This window comes from Camelus ferus, chromosome 26 (genome assembly GCF_009834535.1).
Source record: "Camelus ferus isolate YT-003-E chromosome 26, BCGSAC_Cfer_1.0, whole genome shotgun sequence".
NCBI classification, from domain to species: Eukaryota; Metazoa; Chordata; class Mammalia; order Artiodactyla; family Camelidae; genus Camelus; species Camelus ferus.
In genome coordinates this window covers 16,942,481-16,967,522 of record NC_045721.1, presented here as the reverse complement: position 1 = coordinate 16,967,522, position 25,042 = coordinate 16,942,481, and the positions used below count along the sequence as shown (strand labels likewise).

General features: G+C 41.0%; 1 protein-coding gene across 2 annotated transcripts; it reads left to right on the top strand.

Moving 5' to 3' along the window:
• Positions 1 to 2,069: 2,069 nt before the first annotated feature.
• On the top strand, positions 2,070 to 22,499 carry KLKB1 (kallikrein B1). 2 transcript variants are annotated; one of them, XM_006178368.3, is made up of 15 exons: positions 2,077 to 2,333; positions 2,936 to 2,994; positions 6,033 to 6,195; positions 7,549 to 7,655; positions 9,426 to 9,585; positions 9,962 to 10,071; positions 13,640 to 13,799; positions 14,545 to 14,654; positions 14,791 to 14,953; positions 15,050 to 15,162; positions 15,326 to 15,494; positions 17,532 to 17,707; positions 18,457 to 18,552; positions 21,378 to 21,517; positions 22,049 to 22,499. In XM_006178368.3, exons 1-15 carry the CDS (start codon positions 2,167 to 2,169, stop codon positions 22,229 to 22,231), a joined length of 2,076 nt encoding a protein of 691 aa, XP_006178430.3. In that variant the 5' UTR covers positions 2,077 to 2,166; the 3' UTR covers positions 22,232 to 22,499. The 2 variants fall into 2 exon arrangements, with proteins under 2 accessions (XP_032324329.1, XP_006178430.3); XM_032468438.1 differs by having other exon boundaries at positions 2,070 to 2,333; positions 14,791 to 15,162; positions 22,049 to 22,498.
• Positions 22,500 to 25,042: the final 2,543 nt, after the last annotated feature.

Sequence of the window (25,042 nt, the reverse complement as noted above, 5' to 3'; positions counted from 1 at the left end):
TTCCAACAAAATGATCCTTACACTGTTATCACAGACTGATTTCGAGTTTCCCTTCCTCTGAATAGACTAGAGGAAAAGTCGAAACACCAGAACGTTTTGCTCAGCTGATAGCAACAAGTAAAATCTCTTCAGGCTACCTGGGAGCCAGCAAAAATGATAAGCATCACTGGGTCCCAGGGGTTTACAGTCTAGAAACCTCTCCAGGTAATGCAGACAACCAAAGCGTGTCCATTTCTGAATCAGCTGACCGGTGTCCCAAAGAGATACTGGTCACAAAAAGGTCAATGTTCACTCTGGAATGTACCTAGAAGATCAGCTCTATTTACCTCCAGCATCAAATTAGATGCTAATAGATACACTTAACTTTGTTTGATCTGCCTAGAAACCCCCTTTTTCTAGGAACAGCATCCTCTTTATATTTGGAACTATCCTGTCACATCCCCACCTTCTGTTCTCCTCATCCTTTCCTTTTGCTTCTTCAAAACACACCTCACCTGCTGTAAACAGTGGTTCTAGAGCCAGCAATGGAGCGCATCCTTCCCGTCCAATCGCCTTCACACTCTGAATCTCTCGGACTTCTCCTGTGCAAATAGCAGAAGAAAACTTTTTAAAGGGGTCATGTGATGAGACCAAGCCCACCCAGATAACCCCCATTTTGGTTAGCTCAGAGTAGACCCGATCAGACTGCAAAACTCTTTTGTCCTGTAATATAACATAAGTATGGACGGAATACCCTATCTTCTTCAATATCCCTGTCTTCCTGGGATTAGACTGGAAAATCCTGGGGAACATTTTAGAATTCTTCCTGCCACTGCCTCTTTTCAACTTCATTCCAATTTGGTTCTTGTGGAGCCATAAAGGAATTTTGTCATTTTACTTTATTGCTAGAACATAATTTACGTTCCACTGTTAGAAAAATTCAAAAGAAACACAGGAATCTATTTAAACAGGTTAAAATTGGTAATCGCACCTTTTAGGGAAACAACTTCTGAGAGTTTCTGCTGTGATTTGGAGACAGAGTAGTTTTTTTCCCAGGTCATCCTTTATTTCTGTTGAGGCTGGTGGGAATTGAAATCCCAAATTTAAATTCTATAATACTGCACAAACCAGGAGATTGATTCCCTTTTGCTGTTTGCTGGAGTAGCAGTTGATACCCTCAATCTAAAATCAGGGCAGCATCAATATTTGAAATATGCTACTTCACTACAGCCAGAAAATATTTTATTGGCAACATTATCCTACATTTTTAAATGAACACAGTTCTGCATGGTAGAAACACACATTAAATATTTACTGAAGAACCAGCTCCCTAAAAATCTAATTTACTAGCCAGAAAGATGTACTGCATTTTTTGAAGAATAGTTAGAAAACAAAGGAGATTTAGTGGGCAGGGGATTACAGTCTTTAAATATTTTAAAAAGCACAAAAAGGAGAATAAATTATTTTGTGTGGATTTAGTAAGTCAATCTAGGAATGACGGATAAATGTGGCAAGGAGGTCTTGGGGAGACTTTTTCTTAAAAATAAAAATAAAAGAGAAACCCTTAAGCAGGAACAGGCTCCTGGGAAAGCCAGGATGTTTCTTTCAGGTTGAAGTATCCTGACAGAAAAGGCTAAACTCTTATGCTAGGAGCACCATGCAGCAGGTTTTACCCAACTTTATCATGTTTACAGGCCTTACTGTCTCTGTCACGACTATTAACTCCTCAGTTGTCGGGTGAAAGCAAGCATGGATAATACAGGAATGGATGGGCATGACTGTGTTCCAATAAAACTTTATTTACAAAAACAGGCACTGGACCAGATCTGGTCTGTGAACAGTGGTTTGTCAACCCCTGCTCTGTCTTATTTCCTGAACTGGCTGGGAGAAAGACCTAAACGTTGACCGAGTCCCTTCCATATTTAAAACGTCAGTGGGATAGGATACAGGAAGGCGTGGGTATCATTTGCCAAAAGATCCTTCCAGGATGAGCTAGCCACCCCTATCCCTTATTCACTTGTGTCGCCAGGTCATCATGCCGGAAAAACTCAGATGAAATGTATCATGACCCCAAATAACTGGGAATGTTATGGACATTGTGGAAAAGGAAAACCCTGTGCATGAATTGTGTGGCCCTATCATGAAATAGTTAATATATTAAATAGCTGAATGGGACATTCATAGAATATGCTGACAGGACAAAAAGTTGAAACCGTTGGCAGAACACCAAAGTCAATATCGGAGCCAAGCAAATACGCCCGTAGGGCCGCACTGGGGAAGCTCGAAGACCGGCCATCTTTAGGTGGCAGGAGACACCGTCACCTCCAGAACCACAGAAGCAATTGTGCTTTCAGGTACAGGATTTCTATTACTCTGATTGCTTCCAAATGTGTTTTTTTTTTTTCTTCATTAAGCATTGTTTTTACTTTATGAAGAAGCTATAAGTTGATGTTCTAATTTCCTGTGTATTTAGAGAATGTAGAAGGAACTGACATTCTTAAATGAGAAAAAATTTAAGTGGGCGGTATTTTTAAATCCAAGAGAATATTGATGGATTCAAAATTTTCAAATGGGCTTGAATATTTTGAATATCTCTCCACAGGGATTCTGTGTGGATACTATTGCCATGGTTTACAATAATTTTCTTTTTGCTCACATCGAGAGGTTTCACAAGTGTTTAATTCCCTTCTAGCAATCCCCTTTCCATAATTATCAAGAACATGGGAGCCAAGTGAACAATAAACACAACAGGAGTCTAGAGGTCTCAGTTTGTAGCTTGTGCCAAGTCCTTGGGTACAAAAGGCACAGAAAAACCCTTGCTTTCTCTACTGCTAATGGTGGGCTTAGATTTGCGATTCAGACATGGATGAGGAAATCTACATCACCCTAAATTAAGGTTCATGTTAAACACAATCTACAACCAGCAGAGTTTTGCATGTGTTGCTTTCTCTTTTAGGATGATTTCGCTCAGGCAAGCCGCTTATTTCGTTTGCTTGTTTGCTACCGTTTCCTGCGGTGAGTGGATTACCTTTAAGACATGAAGTTCAGGGTGCATGGGAGAGAGGTACTTAAGCCAGACGTCCACCCCTCAGGACACATATCCTTTTCAGGTTCAGCACCAACGGCCACTTGTCAGATGCAATGCCCTAAACACACCAGAGGGAGGAGCCAGAAGTGAGAATGTCTTGGGCAGGTGTTAATGGAAACTTCTGTTTGGAAATGATTCTCTACAAAGCACGTCTTAAAGTAGTCAGCCCTCTATTTTTAATTATCAGTATTTAAAAAATTAACTTTATCTGAATGTTCAAAAAGAGTGTCAGACATTTTACAGTGTCTGGGACAACAGGTACACAGTACATATTTTCACTCTTTCAAGCCTCTAGGGAACCATTTCAGAAATGAAAGTACCTGGTTTATATTTAATTTAGTAAACTGGCCATTGAATGGTTTGACTTTCAGCATCAGGTTTTGATCTTGTTTCCCCTTCTATCCATTCCATTAGATTTTCAGAGAACAAGGGTGATGCCGGACACTGTTTTTCATTAATTGTCTGCCAGAAAGGTTATTCCCAAGTTGACTTTTTCCACCAGCAGTTGAGAGTAATCATTTGCCCCACTTTGGTCAACGCTGAAAATCATCTACTTTTTTGTGGCCTGGTACAGATTCACCTTTAAGAAAACAGCACCCTAATTTACTCTGGGAACTGCTGCCTCCCAGCCTGGGACCAGGTGATTGTGACCCAGGCAGGGCTGGGCCAGTGAGTGAGGGCACGCATCCTGCCATCTGCAGTGACCTGACCAGCACCAACGCCTTCCAACGTCTTTTTTTCCCAAATGAACTTGAATTATGTGAGAATACAGAGGCCTGAGTTTCTGGCATCATCTTGCCACTATGTGGAGCTTGAGAACAAAGAGACAGCACTTTGGAACAGAGCAGAGATGTGAAGACAATTAAATTTTGCCTCGACGGGATCAGCTGAGCCCCACCTCCAGTTACTCCTGAAGCCAGATCCACCAGGGGCTCTTTGGCTTCTGAACCAACACATTTCATTTGTACTCAAGTCACTTTGAACTAGGTTTTTAAAAAAATAATTTTCATCTAGAATCAGTACATCGACGCAGGCTAATTTAAAATATTTGCTCACTTGGCGTGTAACATGGCACCTAGTTGTTTTAACTGCCTGTATTTACGATTCTCACCATTTTTCGTAGACTTACTGAGTGGCTTGTATTTCTTTTGCAAATTGCCTTTTCATATCCTTCACTCAAATTTTAAAAATTAAAGTGCTTTTTTTCTCCTTATTGATTAGGCAGTTTTTAAACAAGACTGAATAACCTGCCCGAAGTCCTTGGACACAGGGGCCAGTGTGACAATAGAACAAAATATTTTATGTTATGCGACAGTTTATGTAACAGTGCGGTACATGCACTCTCAGATAGAATACAAACAAGCCTATTGTCATCATCATGACTACCATTGTCATTAGTAACCAACTTAAGAGGATAAGCAAGACCACTTCCTAGAACTTTCTTCTTGGTCCACTCCAAAGTTGGTCCATTTCTAGTCAGCAGAGACACATGGCAATTCACAAAGGCTCAACTGCAGCGTGGAAACACCCAGGCTAGCACCACCATTGTCTGGAGTCTTGTTTCTGCATGGGGATGGGGGAGGATGGCTGCTTGATAATTATGAATCAGCCAAAAGCACCAATTGTCTAAAACACAGACCACTTTGCAGTTAGGGTTGTCACTGGATCCGCTACCCAGTGTTTGTGTGTCCAGGAAATCTAGGCTGGTACACTTGGCAACTTGCATTCCCAGGAGCTTCCACCTGAAGCGATCTCTGCTCTTTCTAAAAATGAACTTCATCCAAGGCTTAGTCATCTTAGCCACACCTCTGAGAGGAAGAGAAGCAACCTGCTGGGCAGGATAGCGCAGAGAAAATTTTACTTCAGTGCTTAATGAAATGCATGTGTCTTAGCTGCCCATTTTCTGAAAGGCAATATAAAAATGCTAAAATTGAAGTGTGTTTATTGCCCTTGGGGATGGACAAGGTTGTCGTTGGAATATCCTGTGGTTAATGAACTGCTGACCAACTAAAGTGAATGGCCTTTGGAAAAGCTTATTAGGCAGACTTTGAAGTGGGCCTTTCAAGGTAACCCCAAATGCACGTGTTTAAGTGTTATCTTTAGTATATGAAACAGTAAACGTGAAGGTAACACTTAATATTCTAATAATATGTGGGATACAGGGTACTTTGGAGCTGTGAACAGTTCTAAACAAATGATTCAAAATGTATTTTCAATTTGGTATATTCATGCATTTGCTTAAACCATCTAAAAACTGAGCTTGTAGGCATCGAGCAAATATTGCCTCCTTTGCACTCATTTCTAAAGTAATAAATACTCAATTACCGCTAGATAGCTTGAATTAAACTGAAATGAGGAACAACATTTAACACTGCAAGCAAGAAAAAAGACCAAGACTGGGAGTCAGAAGAGTTGGGTTTATGTCCCAAGACATTCATTAGCCATGTGGATCTTGGGCAAGTCTGCATAGCCCTGAGACTCAGTTTCTAACCTCTTCTTAAAAACAAACAAACAAAACAAACAAACAACAAACAAAAACTCAAGATGCATGTGCTAAACCTATCTCTAGCCTCCCTTACCGAGCTGTTGAGGGAATCCAGTGGGGATGTTTGTTGTGACAGAATTTTGGAAAAGAGATCATACATCGCTATTTTTAATGCAAGTTTCAGAGCATGTTAGAAGACAGGGAGAAACTGAGCTAAGATTGCATTTTGGGGGAATAATTTATGTACAGAATTGCATGATCAATAAAAATCAACTAAGTTTTTTATACAGGAGTTCCCATAAAGTAACTGTAACATCATACATCAAATCTTAACATTTCATTCTGCCTCTATAATTGTCATGTCATAAAGATATTCATGGATAAAGTAAGAAGGTTCAGAACACAGGTGCATTTCTTTTGAAAGTATTATTTGCATTTGTTCCAAATTAATGTGTCTTTTTTTCAATGACTATATCACAGGGTGTTTGACTCAACTATATAAAAACACCTTCTTCCGAGGCGGGGATGTATCCGCCGTGTACACCCCGAACGCCCAGCACTGTCAGATGATGTGCACCTTCCATCCCAGGTGTTTGCTATTTAGTTTTCTTCCTGCGAGTTCCACTCATGACACAAACAAAAGGTAAAAGTTGATATTTCATTGCTGGGGAAGCCAGTCATTTTTCAAAATGGAATCAGTTGTGTGCAAAAAGGTAACGTATAGCCAGGTTGTGTTTCTCGAAGGGGGTTCAAGGACCGGCCTCTGTGGAATCCCCTGGAGTGGTTCTTAAATAAGCGATTCTTAGGCTCAAGTCCAGACCTACTGAACCAAAGTCTCTTGAAACTGGGAGTCTGTATTTTAAGGAATCACTGTATTCACTTAAAATAGTAGAAGGTGGTCTTTTTCTATCCAAGACCTCAAGGAAAACACTTGAAAAGCACTGCGCTAAGAGGGTATCTCAAGAAAGGGTCTAATAATAGGTGGATATTTCACCTGAACGAGAAAAGTACTTGCTGTCTGACCCCTGATCATGTGTGTGGATAGCACAGTCCTAAGAAAACACAGTAGAAAGCAAGCAGTTTTATTGAGAATATAATTAAGATCCAGAGCTTGTAACCTTGGGAGAGGTTAGGTCTGAATGTGCCTATAGTGAGCCAGCTTGGGCACTGTGGTATGCAAGGTGTGTGTGTGCCTGCATATGCGTGTGTGTGCGCGCGTGGCCATGGATATATACTATTAACCGGTGATTTGGAAAAGTAAGAGAATTTGAAAAATAGTTGGTGATTAAAAATCTTGTTTGGTCATAGATGTGCCTAGCTACAACCCTAGTTTCATTCATTTTAATCAATATCCAGAATGAATGTTTCTCCCTTGTTCCCATTTCCATGTCCATAATTCTTTTCTTTTATCTTTACCTTGTTTGAACTTAAAAACTAGGAATTAAGACAATCATCCCCTGATTCTACATGTTAAACTTGCACAGAAAACCCAGACTGTATGTAAGATGTAGTAACTCTTCATGTAAAAAGTCAAGTTAGGTTCCAAACCCTTGTGAATGATGAAATGACATTAAGGTTGACATTAAAGACAGAAAGCAGTCTTTCATTAGGTGTGGACTAGAAGGAGTTAGTGACCAAGATGAACACCATATACAGATGCAACTCTCATGACTGATTTCATTTCTTAAGTAAATGAAAGTATTTATAAAAATAATCACTAGGTGGGAACGTAATTCCTCTAAAGTTTGGAAACACAGGAAAAATCATTATTTCTTTAATATGACTGACCTTCTGTACTTCAAACTGTGAATGTAAAGGAAAACAATGCTGAAGTTAGGTAGTTTAAAGACCGTTAGATATTATGGAATCGCCTCTAAGAATGTTCTCTCCAGCAGGTGTCAGGGAAAGCTATATTTATGAGTGTATAAAAATGCTAGACATTCCTCAATGTGTGTTTATTATTCTACTTCCTAAGTGAAGCTACTTTTAAAAACAGGTTTGGTTGCTTCTTGAAAGACAGTGTTACAGGAGACCTGCCAAGAGTGTCACGGACCAGTGCAATTTCTGGACATTCCTTAAAGCAGTGTGGTCATCAAATTAGTGGTAAGGTGTGGATTTCTGAGCTAAATTTGAACGGAGGATGGGTCTGCCTTAGAACAGCTTCTGCGCAAACTCTGTCCTGCCACGGACTTTTGGAAGGGAGCCCCCAGAAAGATAACAGAGGGGGTCTGACTCTGGACAGATCCTCTTGTGTTTATCAGCCATCACATGCTTAAGGAGCCGCTATTATTTATGGTGTAAGATGTACAGAGAGTGAATACACATTCAAACAATAGTCTCCCCTTGATTCCAGACAAGAACCTTAAAGAAAACACAGAGGGCATCTCTCTCTCTCTCCCGGTTTCACTCCAGGGTAATTTGTACACTAGCGGTTCTCAGTGGTTCTCAACCCCGGGGGATTTTCTCCGTCCACCAGGGGGCGCTTGGCAGCGTTTGGAGACATTTTGGTTGTCACAGCTTTGGAGGATGCTACACTAGGGACCAGAGGTCAGAAATGCTGCTAAGCATTCTTCAGGGCACAGGGACGCCCCCACGACAAAGATTTCCTAGTCCCAAATGTTCATAGTGTCGAAGTTAAGAAGCCCCATTAAGCCCCCAAACTGAAAAACTGGACTCTGTAAATCTTGCCAAGAATAGCACATTTTAGGGGAAAATGTGAGGACTAGGAGGCCAGGAAACTGTCATTCTGACGCTTATTCCTACTGATGTCTTGGGAAACAACTTCCCACTCCATCCTAATCACTTTAAGGCAAATGAACTCCTTCTCTAACCTGACTGATCTGCAAGTGCAAAGTGCTGAAAAGGCTCTCTCAACCGATGGGCTGACAGAACCTTAAAACAGCCATGGCAGCACTATACACCTCTGCTATTTTACCTTTACTCTGACCAGGTAATTGCGTGGGCTTACATTTCAGATGCTTTTAAATTTTTCATCCTTTTCCCCTCCAGTAACACCTCTCCTTCAACACACACACATTGTACCTGCAGTTTGCACAGTAACCAGCCCTTAGTTCTAAATACGGGGGCCTGGCTTAGTCAGTATATAGTTTACCTGAGAAGGAGTACTTTTCCTATCATATAAGATCAAATTTATCTCTTAATACAGTTTAGTGTAAACGATTCAATTAAATGTTGTTCTCAATTTGATATCATAGTAAAATTTAAAGAAAAAATAATACTCTGCCTTTCTCCATACTCCTTAGTTATTGTTTTTCCCCCCCAGACTTAGTCTACTCACAGAACTTCATTTAATGTTCCCTTCTAACTCTTCCCAAATATCTTGTGAAATTAAAGCGAAAACTTGCTCCCGGGCACATAAAGCTTCTAAACTCAGGACCCATTTTAGTTTAAAACATTTCGAGGGAGGTTTATAGCTTTCAATTAACCATTAAGAAAAGTTTTTAAGAAGTATTCCATCCCAACTCCCAGCCTGTCTCTTTTTTCATGTAAAGCAGAACTGGCAAGAGATTCCTTTTCTATAACCTGCAAGCGCCTGTCATCATTCTTCTGTTCTTGTTTATCCGCCGCTGCTCATCAATAATTCCATTGTGAACTATTACCTGTATTGCTGCACAAGCTTCGCAGTTTTGGAAGTAAACGAGCCCCTCTTCCATGCTAGTCCTCTAAAACGTATTGGAATGTATGTATTTCAAGCAGAGTCTGATAATTTAGGGCTATAAAAAAATTCTAAATCTCCTAATTAATAACAGTTACCAGAAATGGAATACTAGCCTTCAAAACTACTCTGCCCAAATTGGTTTACTTCCAGAAGAGAAACTGACGGAATTCGCTCTATGTGTTTTATTTGTGCAGCGTGCCACCGAGACATTTATAAAGGAATTGATATGAGAGGAGTCAATTTCAATGTCTCTAAGGTTAAAAGTGCTGAGGAGTGCCAAAAAATGTGCACGAACAGCATTCACTGCCAGTTTTTCACATACGCCACGCAAACGTTCCACAGTGCAGACTACCGGTGAGTAAAATCCATAGCGTTTGTTCTTTCTGACGGTGTTTTTAGTTCTTATTTATTTATTTATTCAATTTTGGTGCCTTTTTCTCTGAAGAGAATAATTTCCGTTTGGTCCGCAAATAGGCTGTGCTTGTGGAATGAGGGTTTAGCAGAATAACATCTTGTGGAAGGATGTCTCCCACCGTGTTCTCACTTTAACCATCCTTCTGCAGAAGACGTCTCTTTAATAACCCAAATCCTTAACCCATTCAATACTGAGGTCATCATTCCGATTTCTTTGTTTATTTTCCACTGACCCTGGACCATTTCAACTTGAAATGGACTTTTACACGCACCTTGAAGTTTAGGAAGCAAAGTAACCTCTGTTTTTCCCATTCAGGAACAGCTGCCTATTAAAGCACAGCCCGAGTGGAACACCTACTAGCATAAAGGTGCTGGCTAACGTGGAATCTGGATTCTCACTGAAGCCCTGTGCAGTCTCAGAAATCGGTAATTATATGGCTACTATTACTGTGTGATTGTAGTGGACAGAATGGGAGCTCCTCAAAGATGTCCTAATGCCTGGAACCTGTGAATATGTTAATTTACATGGAAGAGGGGGCTTTATTAAAAATGTGATTCCGTTGAAGACTTTGGATGGGAGCTTATTCAGGATCATAGGGATGAGTCTGGTGTAGCCACAAGGGTCCTTATAAAAGAAAAAGGAAGCAGAAGGATCAGAGTCAGAGGGAGAGAGAGACAGATCTGAAGAGGTTACGTTGCTGGCTTTGAAGATGGAGGAAGGGTTCAGAAGCCAAGGAGTGGCATCTAGAACCTGGAAAAGGCAAGGAAACAGGTTCTCCTCCAGAGCTTTGCAAAGGAACAAAACCCTGCCCATGTCTTGATTTTAGCCCAATTAGACCCACTTCAGACTGTTCGACTTCTGATCTCCAGAACCTTGAGATGACAAATTTGTGTGGTTTGAGGGCACTATGTTTGTGCTAATTTGTTACAGCAGCAATAAGAAATCAGTACGGTGATTTGTAGAAAGACTATAAGGTCATTTCTTCGTGGAATCCATTGTCGAGTGAAATAGCTCCAGCATAATGATTCAATGAAACCTTATAGTTTCAGACACAGAAGTAATTTTAATTGAATTTTCCAGAAAATTTGCTTTCACATTCTACCTTATTTAGCGTATCAGCGTGTCACTGATAACATGTTATTGAAACCAAATTACCAACAGCCACTTCTACACAGTATCAAGTGCCGGCTCCGTGCCAAGTCCTGTATGGGGAGCTGCCTGCAAGACTAGGAAGTTGGCAACAGTACATCGCTCTTCCTACTTGTTCCCACTCCCCGCAGGCACACCTCCTCCATGCTGTGCACCGGATTGACTGGTTCAAATTAACTGATTATTTAATTTTTTAATAGTCAGATTTGGTTCCTTTTATAAATATAGTTTCTATTTCTATTGATGTTCTCTATTTGGTGAGACTTTGTTTTCATACTTTTCTTCAGTTCTTTAGACAGGGGTTTCCTTTAGTTCTTTGAACATATTTAAAGTAGCTGACCTAAAGCCTCGGTATAGTAGCCCAAAGTTCGTGCTTCCTGAGCAGTGGTTTATATCAGCCTTTTATTCTGTGTATGGGGCACGTTTCCTTGTTTCTTTACATGTCTTAACAATTTTTTGTTAAAAAAAAAAAATTAGGTCTTTTAACTAATAGCATGTGCCAACTCTGGAAATGAAATCCCCTCCTTTCCCAGAGTTTGTTGTTGTTACCATTTTGTGTTGTTGTTACCATTTTGTGTTGTTGCTGCTGTTTGTCTGGTGACTTTCCTGAACTAATTTTGTACAGAGGTTAGCCTTTGCTGTGTATAGCCACTGATGTCTCTGCTTGGTTTCCCTAGTAGTTAACTAATGACGGGACCGAGGTTTCCGTTAATGCCTGGATCCGACGAGCTGCCCAGCCTTCCACCAGGGGCTTTTTGGGAGAGCTGGGGAGGGGGCATGCCTTCAGTGCTCAGGCGGGGATTTTACAGCTTTGCCCTGGCCTTCACTTTCTGCTGACACAGAGCTCACAGAGGTCAACATCAGCCAAACTGAGAGCTCAGGGCTTTCTCGGAAATTTCACGGGCACATGCACAGCCCTGATTACGCACACAGCTCTGTACACGCACACAGCTTCTAGAGTCTCCGCAGTGTGTCAGAGATCTTCACCCTACCCCCTGGTTTTCCTTTCAAGATTTTTATTGGCTTGTTGTCTGTCCAAGCTGTTACTGTTGCCTTAGGCAGCTGCAATGATATGTCATTGCCACAATTTTTTTTGACAAACATTTCCAAGGAAAAGGCTGCTAACACCGAGGAAGCGCTGAGTCAGGTCAGATAAACTCAATCCTTGCAAGTGGGGTTTTACTGAGAACTTCCACAGAGATCATGTAATAACTATTTGGGGACAGAGCTTTGGAGTAGCCCCAACTCCGTTCTGCCCCTTCCACGTGCTGCTAGACTGCGGATTTTCACTGTGATTGTGGGGCTGTTGCCAGGGTTTCCATGGAGCTTCCATATGGGGTCCCAAAACACCACAAAACTTGCTGTTCTTATGGAGATTTGGCTGTTCGTCTTCAATAAACACTCCCTGGACCGTTATAAACCTCTGGTTAATTTCTAGAGTTGAGATGTTGATTTGGACAGTGTTCCCCGGGCTCTCACTACTTTCATGGAGGAGAGGACTTTCGGAGGTCCTTACTCTGTCCTTCCCACTAATGTCCTGATAAACAAAACGAATGAAAATCAAACTAGCTCTAAAAAAGAAAATGGTCCTTTGGAACAAGGCAGCCCCTGTCCTTTTGTCATCTGGACGGGTCAGATGGTGATGGAAACTTTGTATTCAGTTCTGTGTTCCACGTTTTGTGTGGACCAGTGGACAAGTGGAACCCTTCACAAGTCAGTCACCAGGATGGTAAGATATCTAGAAATAGTGAACAATAAGATATGGTTAAAGAAACAGGTTAAAGACATTTAACCTGACAAAGAGTCAGGATGACTGTCGTTTATTTTTTTGTTTTTGAAGGGCTGTGATCGGGAAAGGGAATTAGACTAATCTGCATGGTTCCAGAAGGCAGATCTAGGTAGCTCCTACCATGATAAAAATGAGAAAAAATTTCTAACACCTAGAGTGGTCCAGACAAGAAGTGAGCCTTGTCATGAGCTGGTCAGCAACTTGCCACTGTAAATGTCTTCAGTGAATGCTGAACAACTTGTCAGGGAGCTCCTTGAGAGGCTGCAGTTGAGGGTTGACACGGATGACGCGTAAGTTCTCCTCCCGCTTCAAGAGTCCATGTCTTTTAAAAAAAGATTTGATCAGCTGAGGTCTGATTTCCTACACTGCCCAGACCAGGCTGTTGTGTTATGGTGGGTACACTTTCTTGATCCAACTACGTTCATTCATTTAAATTTGGATTATTTTTGTCTTTCCCACGTTCACTATCCTTATTCCTTAAGCTTGCATAATATGAATAGAAGTTATCGAATTGAGTAAACTGGAGTAAATATTATGAACACAAATAAAAAATGTAATTAAGAGACAGGGTTATGTAAGGGCAATGAAAGTGGATTTCCTCTTGTTCTAATTTCAGTGGGCACATGGCATTTGCATTAGCTACTCAGGTTTCTATTGATCCCTTTAAAACAAAATCTTTTTCAGAATATTCAGGAAAACATAAAACCTCATGTATCTAAGGCTTGGAATTCAGGGTGAGGGTCATAGAAAGAAAATACAAACACAGGCTGAGTAACAGAGGTATTTCGCACTGATTAGGACGGAGCTGGGAGCACGGGTTAAGCCATTTTGTTTCCCTCACATAGGAATCTGTCTTTTATTAGCGTGAGACCAATCTTTCCTTCTCCTAAACGGTAAACAAACAAACAAGTCTGGGGATGTTTTAACAGACACCTTTGCACTTAGGACGTTCAGTGCTCTGAATAACAAGCCGTCACAGTTTCCTGCAGTTACGATGACAAAGCACGAGCACATCTGCATCACGTCACGCACATCTCCCCTCCGTGGGTCCGCAGGCTGCCACAGGGACGTCTTCCAGCAGCTCGCATTCTCAGATGTGGATGTCGCCAGGGTTCTCGCTCCAGATGCCTTTGTTTGTCGGACCATCTGTACCTATCACCCCAGCTGCCTTTTCTTCACATTCTACACCAACGCCCAGAAGACAGAGTCACAAAGGTGAGCGTGACTGTGAAACGTTCGCGGCTGTCCTGACAGCGCTTTAGTTTCACAGTGTGAGTTTGTTTTTTTTTTTTTTTTTTTAAGTTTTGTTCATTTCCCATAAAACACTTGAACTCACAGTTTTAGGTACTTTTCCTCCAGGTGCAGATTAGTTAAGAGATCAGCCGACCTTTCTACCCACCTTCTCTCACTTATACCATTGAACCCTTGAGACAACAGCCCTGGGGAAAGAAGGGTATCTTTCCTACTGAGCTTAATGTTCCATGAGCTGGAAGTAAAAACTACTTGCCGGGAACGTATTTATTCTAACCGCTCTGTTTCAGAAACCAGAGCCCTGTTTCTCCTGCTTCGACCCCCTGACCCTCAGATAACCTGTCCTTTTCTTTATGCACAAGATGGAGCTCCGAGAAGGATGGACGGTTATGTAACAGCACCAGCACGGTGAATCTCCAGAATTTGTTCTTTCCTTTTTTTTTCCTTTAAAAGGCAGAACTTTATCTTTCTCCTCTTTTCAGGTTGTCTGTTCTTAGCAGTTTTCTTCAGGGGGAGATGTGGCTTGATTTACATTTAATCTCAGTAATTTAGGAGAGTCCTGTAGTCTGATTGACCTTGAAGAGAATTTCTCAGAAGAACAGAATTTGCAGGGGGTGTTTGTTTGTTGTTGTTGTTGTTTTATATGAGGTGCCTTTGTACTTGCCTTTAATGTAGTGTTCTTTCTTTCTCCTGCTTTCTTTCAAAATAGAAATGTCTGTTTCCTTAAGACTTCCCAAAGTGGGACCCCGAGATCCCCTTCTCCTCAGGAAAACGCCGTGTCTGGATACAGCCTTTTAACCTGCAAACAAACTTTGCCTGGTAATGTGACTCAATAATATTACACAAAATGTGACAAAAGTTATGGCTGCCTAACAATCCTCAACGATGTACCAGAAACTTGGCTAAATGTGGTTTATGGCTGTTTGCATTTTCTCTCTCTTTATAACCGGCACAGAGCCCTGCCATTCCAAAATTTACTCAGAAGTTGACTTTGAAGGAGAAGAATTGAATGTGACCTTTGTTAAAGGAGTGAGTGGCTGCCAAGAGGCTTGTACGAAAATGATGCGCTGTCAGTTTTTTGCTTATTCTTTACTCCCAGAAGATTGTAGAGGAGAGAAGTTAGTGAAAATTTCTTTTTCAAAGACAGTTGGCAAGACAGTTTCACGAGCTCTCCTCCTCCGTGAAGGGTTAATCTTTGTCCTGATTTTATCTAGGTGTAAGTGTTCCTTACGATTATCTCTGGATGGCTCCCCCACTGGGATTACGTATGGGACACGAGCAAGCTCTGGTTATTCTCTGAGGTTGTGTAAAAGTGGGGACAGCTCTGGTGAGTACATCTCACTTTCTCATAGAACTGCAAGGGGATGTTGGAGTTGTTTTGATAGCTTGTTTGGTCTTTTATAGTGGAATTATGTGTCTTGTTTTCCTTGGCTGAAGAGGACTCTGATTCTCCCCCAAGTTCAGCCACTAACTTCAACGCTCTCTTCTAGTCTGTGCAACAAAAACAAACACACGCATTGTTGGAGGAACCAACTCTGACTGGGGAGAGTGGCCCTGGCAGGTCAGCCTGCAAGTGAAGCTGAGAGCTCAGAACCACCTGTGTGGAGGGTCAATCATCGGACACCAGTGGGTCCTGACTGCAGCCCATTGCTTCGACGGGTAAGGTTTGGCTGCATCTTATCTGGGCTCTTCGCTTGCCTTTTTGTGTTGAAGACTCTATAATCAATTTCTCCATCATGTTGTCAGTTTATTAAGAGAAGGTTATTCTCTTTCAATAAAAGGCATTTTAGAGCAGAGATGGGATTCAAAATGTCGACTAACCGGTAGGGCCCAAGCTCTGAACCATCGGACCCATCAGAACAGACTGCGGCATGTTTGCTGGAGTGACGCTCCCGGGAGGATGTCGCTCCTGCTTTCAAGAATAACTAAAAAGTACCCCAGCTGTTGCTACCTTCACCCACCGCTTCCCAAATGTATTCTGCAAAGACATATTTTTCAGACCCGTTGATATTTTACTTTCAGCTCTTTGATTCACAAATGTAGTACTAACAGTAAAACAAAAAAGTGATTGCGTATTACCCTATATAATTCAATAAATATGACCAGATATAATATTTCTACTTTATCACATAAATAGTGCACATGGTGGGGGGTTTGCCATTTTAAAACAGACGTAGTAGTTCGACAGAAGGGGGCTTGAGTCACAGCTCTGCCACTTGTTAGAGGCATGAGTGTCCTCGGGCAATAATCAGCGCTTAGCTTAATTTTCCTATCTGTAAAACATGAATAAAAAGAGTATCTTATTCATAAGGTCATTGGAAGGGTTAAGTGACACATTTAAAATGCCTAATACTATACCTGGAACATAAAGATTTCTCAAAAAAAAAAATAAGCAATGATTAAACAAGACACGTAAAAACGGACAAAACATATGGATAAGGGAAAGAGGGACTAGTGGCCCTAACGTAAAAGACACTTGAGCTCTTTCAAAAAGTATTTTTGTTTTCATAAAATTCCTCCGTATCCCCTGTCATCATGGGTTGCTGTGAACCAGGATGGAAGCCACTGCCCCCGAAATGTAATAGCCGGGGCCCAGTGGGCGGGGCGGCGCAGGGCAGGGCTCCTCCGCGGGCCCCCGGGGCAGCCTGGGCCCCCAGTCAGGGCTCTGCTGCGCGTGGCTTTGCCAAGGGGAAGGAAAGACACTCTGAAAGGAAACAGTAGTGCCCCCTTTTACTAAATGTACCCCAACTTGGGACCAAGAATTTTCACCTTTTTTTCCAGCTTTACTGAGCTGTAATTGATATATTAACCGTGTCTCCCTGGACAGCAGAATGGGGGAAGTTTAAGGCTAAGGGTACATGCACATTCGCGAAGGGGCTTGGACTGCCGACAAAGCCCAGGCGTTAGTTGATTGAAGTCGTGAGGGTCAGAAAAGGTCAACATCATCTTCCCTTAGGTTCCAGTGGATCTGGCGATTGAGCCCTTCAGGCTAATCTTTACTATTGAAAGAGAACTGGGCGTCGTTACAACCAGTTGCTATTGTTACTTCTCTTGCCCGGTAACAGCCCTGTGTTTCTGCATTCTTTTGTTCCCTTAAGATCATTCATTACAGAGACCTGTTCAAGGGCACCACTGCGGCCAGGCCGAGGTCACAAAAAGGCTTAGGCCAAAAATGGCTTCTCTCACGTCAAGAAAGCCATGTCTGGTTCTCTTTGTCCGGGACCCCATACCTTATCTGATCACATACGAGCTTGGATAAAGGCACCCTGACTTCCTGCCAGCTCTGAATTTCGTGGAAGCAACTGCTTTCAGGCTGGAGAACTGAGCATGCTTTTCCCGAGAAAAACTGCTAGTCATGTCCCGACCAGCGTCCCTGAATGGGACAGCGACTTTCTTGTATTTTCACTCACAGTAAACATGAAATAACTGCGTAAATGTACATTTTCCAATTTCTTTTTTTTTTTACATTTTCCAATATTTTTAACTAAACCTTCAGACTAAACCTTCAACACTGCTGCTGTTGGTGATAAACTGCTGGGGGGAGAAATTAGGTATGTAAACACATGCTATATTAGTACTTTCTTCCTAGTTTTTTTTTTTTTTTTTTTTTTTTGAAAACTAAAGTGCAAGGAAAAAGGACCAATATCAAAGACCAGTCTTTCTGGTTTCAAATCGGCATTTATTTTTCCCTCCTAGGCTTCCCTTGTCGAATGTTTGGCGCATTTATGGCGGCATGTTAAATCTGTCCAAGATAACCAAAGAAACACCTTTCTCACAAATAAAAGAGATTATCATTCACCACAATTATAAAATCTCGGAAGGTAGTCATGATATTGCCTTAATAAAACTTGAGACTCCTTTGAATTACACTGGTACGTAGCATGTTTAAGGAGGAGCGTACAGCTAAATTGTGCTGGTTTGAATTTTCACGTCAGTTTGGAAAGGTCAGAATCCAGAGAGATTGTCTTCTTCTTTTTTTTTGGTTAGTGGAGTGGTGGGAAAGGTGAGTGTTGCCATGAAAGATAAGACTTAAGGGCCAAGATATGTTAATTGGTTCTTTCAGGTAGGAAAACAGTTGCATATACACTATTGAAATAATAGACATAAGACATGTCTTTGCCATCTGGGAAGCGTGGCTTCCTCTGTCAAGAGTAGCAGCGTTAGCGTTGCCTTGGGCACAAAGGACTCTGTGAAAGCAAGCAGAGCCAGGTGGACCTTGACTAGAGAAGGAAGTAGCATTGAGGTTGGAGGTGCTGCATTTGGAAGCACAGAACTGCAAGTTAAAGCACTTAAAAGTCCTGCTTTATATGGTATAGACACTCTTCTGTTACTATTAAGACTCACACACAGAAAAAGATGCAAGAACTTCTAAGTGCTTTTGGCAGTAAATCTGGGTTCTGAGTTTTAAAATTTAATCCAGAAAATTTAACACCAAAACTGACTCTGACGGTGAGAAATTTTCTGGAATCACTGACCTTAGAAATGGAGCAGAAAGCAAAAGATTTATTCTGCTTGGTGCTACTCTCTAGAAAGAGACTATGGGAAGAGAAAATTATGTATTTTTAAAGTCGATATCCATAACTTTATCTAGCCAGACTCTAATTTAAAAATTACCTTTCAGATTTCCAAAAACCAGTATGCCTACCTTCCAAAGATGATACAAATACAATTTACACCAACTGTTGGGTAACTGGATGGGGCTTCACAGAGGAAAAAGGTACAGCATGACATTTTAAATGTTGTTTCTAAAGCAAGTCTTATATGTAAAATTCGTGGAGTAGATCCGTTTAATTGGCCTCTGTCTAAATTTTTTTCCAAACTCATGATTTTTTTTCCAAATTATCCATTCCCAAATATTTATTCAGTGATTCTTGAGAAAATGGATTTTTGCTTGGGTCTGGAAATTTATAGGGTAATCTTTTCAGCATCTTACTTTAATTGGTTTGGCTTCACGTAAAGGATTGGTCTCATAGAGGACTAAAAGGCCACCCAAACCCATCTCGGCCTCAGAATTAACAGAGCTCTCATCTCCCAACACCAGTCTTCTTTCTAACTTGGTATTAATGACCAGAAGCATAGGGAGGCACGCCCTCTCTCTTTCTTGTTTTTGCTTTTTTTTAAATGCATCCTCCTAGCAATCTGGTGAAGCCTATAAACCTTCTCTAATGATGCTTTTAAATCCTTAAATAAAACACGTAGGATTACAAAGGAAATCAATGAAACTGCAGAATACTTACCAAAAGACTCTAAAATGTGCTACAGTAATACTGTGCTTCTTTATTAACATATTAAATAGTAAGTTGTTCTAATAACTACCGCAATTTTGAAACTGCAATGACCACAATGATAATTTGAGTCATCTGCCACAACTATAATGTGACAGGAAAACGTCTGTGATCTCTGCTGATGGCAAAGTCATGGTGCCCTTAACACTGCTGAAGGGAGTGTTAGACTTCGGTTGGAGGTTGGTGAAAATAAAGATGTATTTCTTTCGTACCCAAGTTGATAGACCATGTGAATTCTTCCTATGGGCCCTTGGTTAAGAACCCCTGCTTATGGATACTCGGGGTGTTTTCATTGCCCTTGAGTTTTCTGAGAAACAGACCATTCTTCCTTTCCAAAATTAGGTTCTTGGTAGACACTAGAGGTTTGCCTCATTCTTTACAAAAGGAGACAGCTTGATAAGCTCTCTCCATCTGTCCTGATTCAGTCCTTTATCCAATGAATTAAAAATTTTTTTTTCAAAATTTTGACTAGTTCTTTGAGATGGGGAGAAATGTAAACTAATCTTAACTAAATGATGAACACTCCCAAATGATGTCCAAGGACAGCCTGGACACTGGTGGGAGTTAAACTATTCATAAACTGTTCTTAGTGAAAAATGCTCACTTGCAATTACTCAAAGAACAAAATACTCTTCTGCTGCCAAAGGTTTGGGTTTTTTGTTTTTTTTTCAAAAATTATATATGTATCTTTTTTTCCAGTTTCATTGAGATATAAATGACATATATGACTGCGTAAGTTTAAGCTGTGCAGCATGATGGTTCAACTGACAAATATTGTGAAATGATCACTGCTGTAAATTTGGTTATCATCCATCATCTCATACAGATACACACACACGAAAAAGAAAATTTTTTCCTTATGGTTAGAACTCTTAGGATCTACTCTAAACAACTTTCAAACATACTATACAGTAGTGCTAGGTTATAACCATCGGGTTGTACATACATCCCCAGTACTTACTTGTCTTACAACAGGAAGTTTTCACCTTGTGACCACCTTCCTCCAATTCCCCTTTCCTTACCCCTTACCTCTCTCTGATCTGCAAGTCTGATCACTTTTTCTATGAGGTTTTTTTGTTGGCTTGTTTGTTTTTACAGTCTACATATAAATGAGGTCATACAATAGTTATGTTTCTCTGTCTCACTTACTTCACTTAGCATAATGCCCTCAGGGTCCATCTATATTGTCACAAATGGCAGGATTTCCTTCTTTTCATTGGTGAATAATATTTCATCATGTGTATATCATATATATATCCACATATATCTCACAATGTCTTTATCCACTCATCCGTCAAAGGAAACATTAAGTTTCCATGTCTTGGCTATTATAAATATTGCTGCTATGAACATGGGGATGCACATATCTCTTCCTCACAGTGTTTTCATTTCCTTTGGATGTATTCCCAGAAGTGGGATTGCTAGATCATGTGATAGTTCTATTTTTAATTTTTTGAGGATTCTTCATGCTGTCTTCCTTAGTAGCTGCACCAATTTACATTTCCACCAACAGTGCACAAAAGTTTCCTTTTCTCCACATCCTCACCAGCATTTGTTATCGCGTATCTTTTTGCTATTGGCCATTCAAACACGTGTGAGGTAATATCATTGTGGCTTTGACTTTTATTTCCCTTATGATTATGGATGCTGTGTACCTTTTCCTGTACCTTTTGGCCATTCATTACCTCCTTTGAAAAAAATATCTGTTCGGGTCCTTCACCCATTTAAAAATTGGATTATTTGCAGGGATTTTTTTCTATTGAATTGTGAGTTCTTTAAATATTTTGGTATTAACTCCTTATTGGATATATGTTTGCAAATACGTTTTCTCATTCCATAGATCGTTTTTGCATTTTGTTGGTAAAAATAATATGTTTTATAATGATTTTTTGAATATATAAAACAAAAACCGAAAGATAAGAACTTCTAGGCTTTTGGATTGTAGGCAGTAAGAAGGAATTTCTGAGAGACTTGTATGGAGTTGAGAGGGTGGCAGAGAAAATGGAAGTCAGTTCTCTGGTTGCCCAAGGTCCCTGGGTTGTCCTCACGCTGCCTGAGAGCTCACAGCAGGTCTCCTCTGGTGCCCCTCCTCTCTCTGAGTTCGTGCATGTAACTCTACCTTCTCACTGTTACTATTTTTATCCAAAAAAATGATCTTAAGGAAAAGTTCATCATTCTCATTTATTTGAAGACGCTAGTCTTATTTCTATATTTATTTTACTGCCACTTCTGAAGTTATATATTGGTTACCTCATAGGTAAAATCCAAGATACTCTACAAAAGGCAAATATTCCTTTGGTTTCAAATGAAGAATGCCAGAAAAGTTATAAAGAATATAAAATAACCAAACAGATGATCTGTGCTGGCTATAAAGAAGGGGGAAAAGATGCTTGTAAGGTAATGCATTTGATTATGAAAAACACACAATAGGCCACTTGAGAAAAATCATTTCAAAATATGTATTTTCAATAGTATACTTCGCTATATTTCACTATAGCTTTTTAAAAACTTTGGGGCCAAATGATCTAATAATTTCATAAATAGCCTTTAATAAAGTGAATACACATTTATAATTTTTATGTGTGATGTATTATATATGTCACAATTTTTGCAGGAGCACGCTGTATTTAAGAGAAGACAGTTGTGCAGACAAGAATTCTACTAAAATATAAAAGCATTAGATTTATTTCACTTTGGGATGACGATGTCAAAATTCCTCTGTTGGAATAAACAGAAAATACAACTGTACACTATTGAATTAAGTCATCTTCACCACATCCATAGCTAATGAGGCACATGGGATGTCTGAAGAACTATAAGAAATTGTCTGTGTGGTATGTGTGGTGTGTGTGGCGTGACTATGGAATTTTAAAGGCACATCTGTCATAACCGTCTATCATTTTATTTTTTCCATCCACTGTGATGCAGGGTGATTCAGGTGGTCCCTTGGTTTGCAAACATAATGGAATTTGGCATTTGGTGGGCATCACCAGTTGGGGTGAAGGCTGCGCCCGCAGGGAACAACCAGGGGTCTACACCAAAGTTGCTGAATACATGGACTGGATTTTAGAGAAAACACAAGACGGTGATGATCAGTCTTTGATGAAGTAGCCAGCCCGACGAAGCTTCACAGAGATGGGGAAGAAGCCAGTTGGGCGCATTAGTTTTGCAACCTGGGTTCAATTCAAGTACTGAGCCTTGGGGTCCTCATCAGCCAAAATGTGGAGAGTGATGTCTACCTCCTGTCCTTGTCATACGGACAAAAACGGACAATGCATAATGCTTTCAGCATTCAGTAACAATGCTATAGCGGGAGATACTAACAACTGAGTATCTCCACGATTGTTGGTTGTGAAATAAAATGGCAAAAGAGTGTGATCAAAAAGTGGTTTCTTCTCAAACTCACAGACACAGAAAACAAACTTATGGTTACCAGGGGGGAAAGGGGAGGGTGGAGGGATAAACTGAGAGTTTAGGATGTACAGATACTAACTACTGTCCATAAAATAGATAACCAACAAGGTTCTACTGTAGAGCACAGAGACCTATATTCAGTAGTTTGTAATAGCCTATAATGAAAAAGAATGTAAAAAGGAATTATTAATGTGTAACTGAATCACTGTGCTATACACCAGAAATTAACACAACACTGAAAACTGACTATACTTTAATTAAAAAAAAATAAAGTGCCAGAAAGGAAAAAGGAAAAAAACAAAGTGGCTTCTTCTGATTGTGAAACGGAATGGAAGGTAAGTGCCCAGATTCTAGCCCTACGCCTGGGACCACTCTAATCTTACCGCTCCCGCTGGAACTCAGTCGATCTCCGCGATCCCCATTTCTTCTCTCGGGCTCACGCATGTGGTCATTCAGACCTACTACTCCTGCCTGCCTTGTGTGGGGTGGAGAGCCAGTAAGCCTGGATTTTATTCTGCCAAGTGGAAGGAAAGTAACCTGTGTAACAAGCACTTTTCCAAGGAAGAGATGGGTTATCCGCACCTGGGAGAACAGTAGTGCACCTCTCCACCTTGGCCTCCTACCTTGGCTCCCTGGGCATCGCCACAAGGGCTCCAAGACTGGCCATGCAGGGGAGACCCGCAGGGCTGCAGGTGTCTGGGTGCGGCTCCTGCAATGGGCTCATCATACATTCTTCATGGAAGGCAAGGGACCTGCTTTGCCAGGGGTTCAGATACTGGGCTCTGTTGTAGAAACCCAAGAAGTACTGGGCAAATTCATGGAAGCAGAAAGTAGCCCTGGAATGAATGATATCAGTTCTCATGCAACACAAATTGCAGGCTTGCCCGTGGCCACCATGACAGACAGCAGGGAGCTGAATTCAGTTCTGTTAAACTGACTTGACATCAACCCAGAAATGACCACTTACAAAATATTGTGTAAACTAAGTAGAAAAATAGAAAAGCAAACTTTCTAAAAGAGATCGAGTTTTTTCTTCCACGCTCAAAGGCACACTGAGTGGTAGAAAGGGCCAACGTGGAGGGACGGGAAGGAAAACCATGAGGTCTGGGTTACTCACAAGCCATATGGTAGGAAACGGAGGAGTTAAGGGTTTACTTTGCCAGTAAATTCTCCGGATTGGGTAATATCTGGCTGGATTTCATGAAATGATTAAACAAAAAACACTCCTACAACTTCAGCTTTTACTTTTGCATGCAATAAAGATAATGGTCTTTGTTCTGTGTGGGTGTTGCTTCATATTTAAAAGGAAAAAAAACAGTTTGCAATGAAGATCTTTTATCTCAGCTTTTAGTATTCTAAAGCAAGTGTTTGAATAGGACTTTGAAGTGTTTGCAGGGTAACCCTTGGGCTTTTGTTGGTCAGGGAATGACCTCCTTTGGGCAAAAAGGAGAGGGCAGCTTTGAAATGTGGAATTCCGCTGGGGTATAAATGATCGTTTCAAAGTGGCCAAATTGGAACCAGTGACACTGGAATGGTGCCTATTACCCGCCACGTGTTCAGTACAGGGGTGAACAGAGGAGCCCTTCACACAGTAAGAGCCTCATGGGACTGAGAAGCGTGTAGGAGGTTAAGCAGGAGAGAGGTTGGGATGACTGAGCCCACACGAGGGAGAGGAAATGGGAGGCGTGGGTCTCTGGCAGTGCCGTCCAAGAGAGGGCAGGGGCGGCACCAGGCCTGGATGCCAGCACCGCTCCGGCCCTGGGACACTGGCATATGTACCTGCGGGATCCACGGCACAGGTACACACCTGATAGGTCAGAAAAGCTATCTTGGCATAAAGATCAAATAATAGATCAAATAAAAATATCTAATAACTGCCCTCCAGATACAAGATCACAATAGTTCCTTAGCATTTTACATAAAGACATCTTGTAAGTTTAAATCACCCCATAACTTTCTGCCCTCTGAGACAAAAATGCAGGCTTTTCTCTTCTCAAAAGGACTCCAGTCAGTCTATATGGGGCTAAGCTTCAAAGTGACCTTTGCTCACTGTCTCCTTCAGTAAGTTCTCTCTTTTCCCCCATATGTCCCTTCCTGTAAGAGCTTTGAAAAGACTGTCCAGTGTTCCTAATCTTGGGTCATCTTTCTACAAAGGCATTTGACAACCAGGGACTGGCTATTCCGCACCTTCAGAAACCATTCCAATAAAGACAACGTTATTGTGATAGACATAAAACGAGACCGTCTCCCTGTCTCCAAATATTGAAATGCTCCAAGTAAACTGGCAACATTGTTTAGCTTTGGAAGATCACACTCACATCAGCAATATTGTTCCTGAACAAAGTACAGTATTTCCTCTAATACCTCTGACTTCAGCAAGGTCCTGAATGGGGGCAAATTTATCATCTTATTTCTCCCTTTGTCTTCAAAATATTTTTTAAAATTATGACTCCATTTATAAACCCAAGATCTCATTTTGCTTTTCAATGGAAAATTATGTGTTCTCTG

What these genes read in the sequence shown, in the direction of transcription:
- KLKB1 (XM_032468438.1), top strand. Translation starts at nt 2,167, where the DNA reads ATGCTGACAGGACAAAAAGTTGAAACCGTTGGCAGAACACCAAAGTCA. An exon ending in ACTCATGACACAAACAAAAG is followed by an intron (nt 6,196 to 7,548) that starts GTAAAAGTTGAT and finishes TTTTAAAAACAG; the next exon opens with GTTTGGTTGCTTCTTGAAAG. An exon ending in CTGTGCAGTCTCAGAAATCG is followed by an intron (nt 10,072 to 13,639) that starts GTAATTATATGG and finishes GTGGGTCCGCAG; the next exon opens with GCTGCCACAGGGACGTCTTC.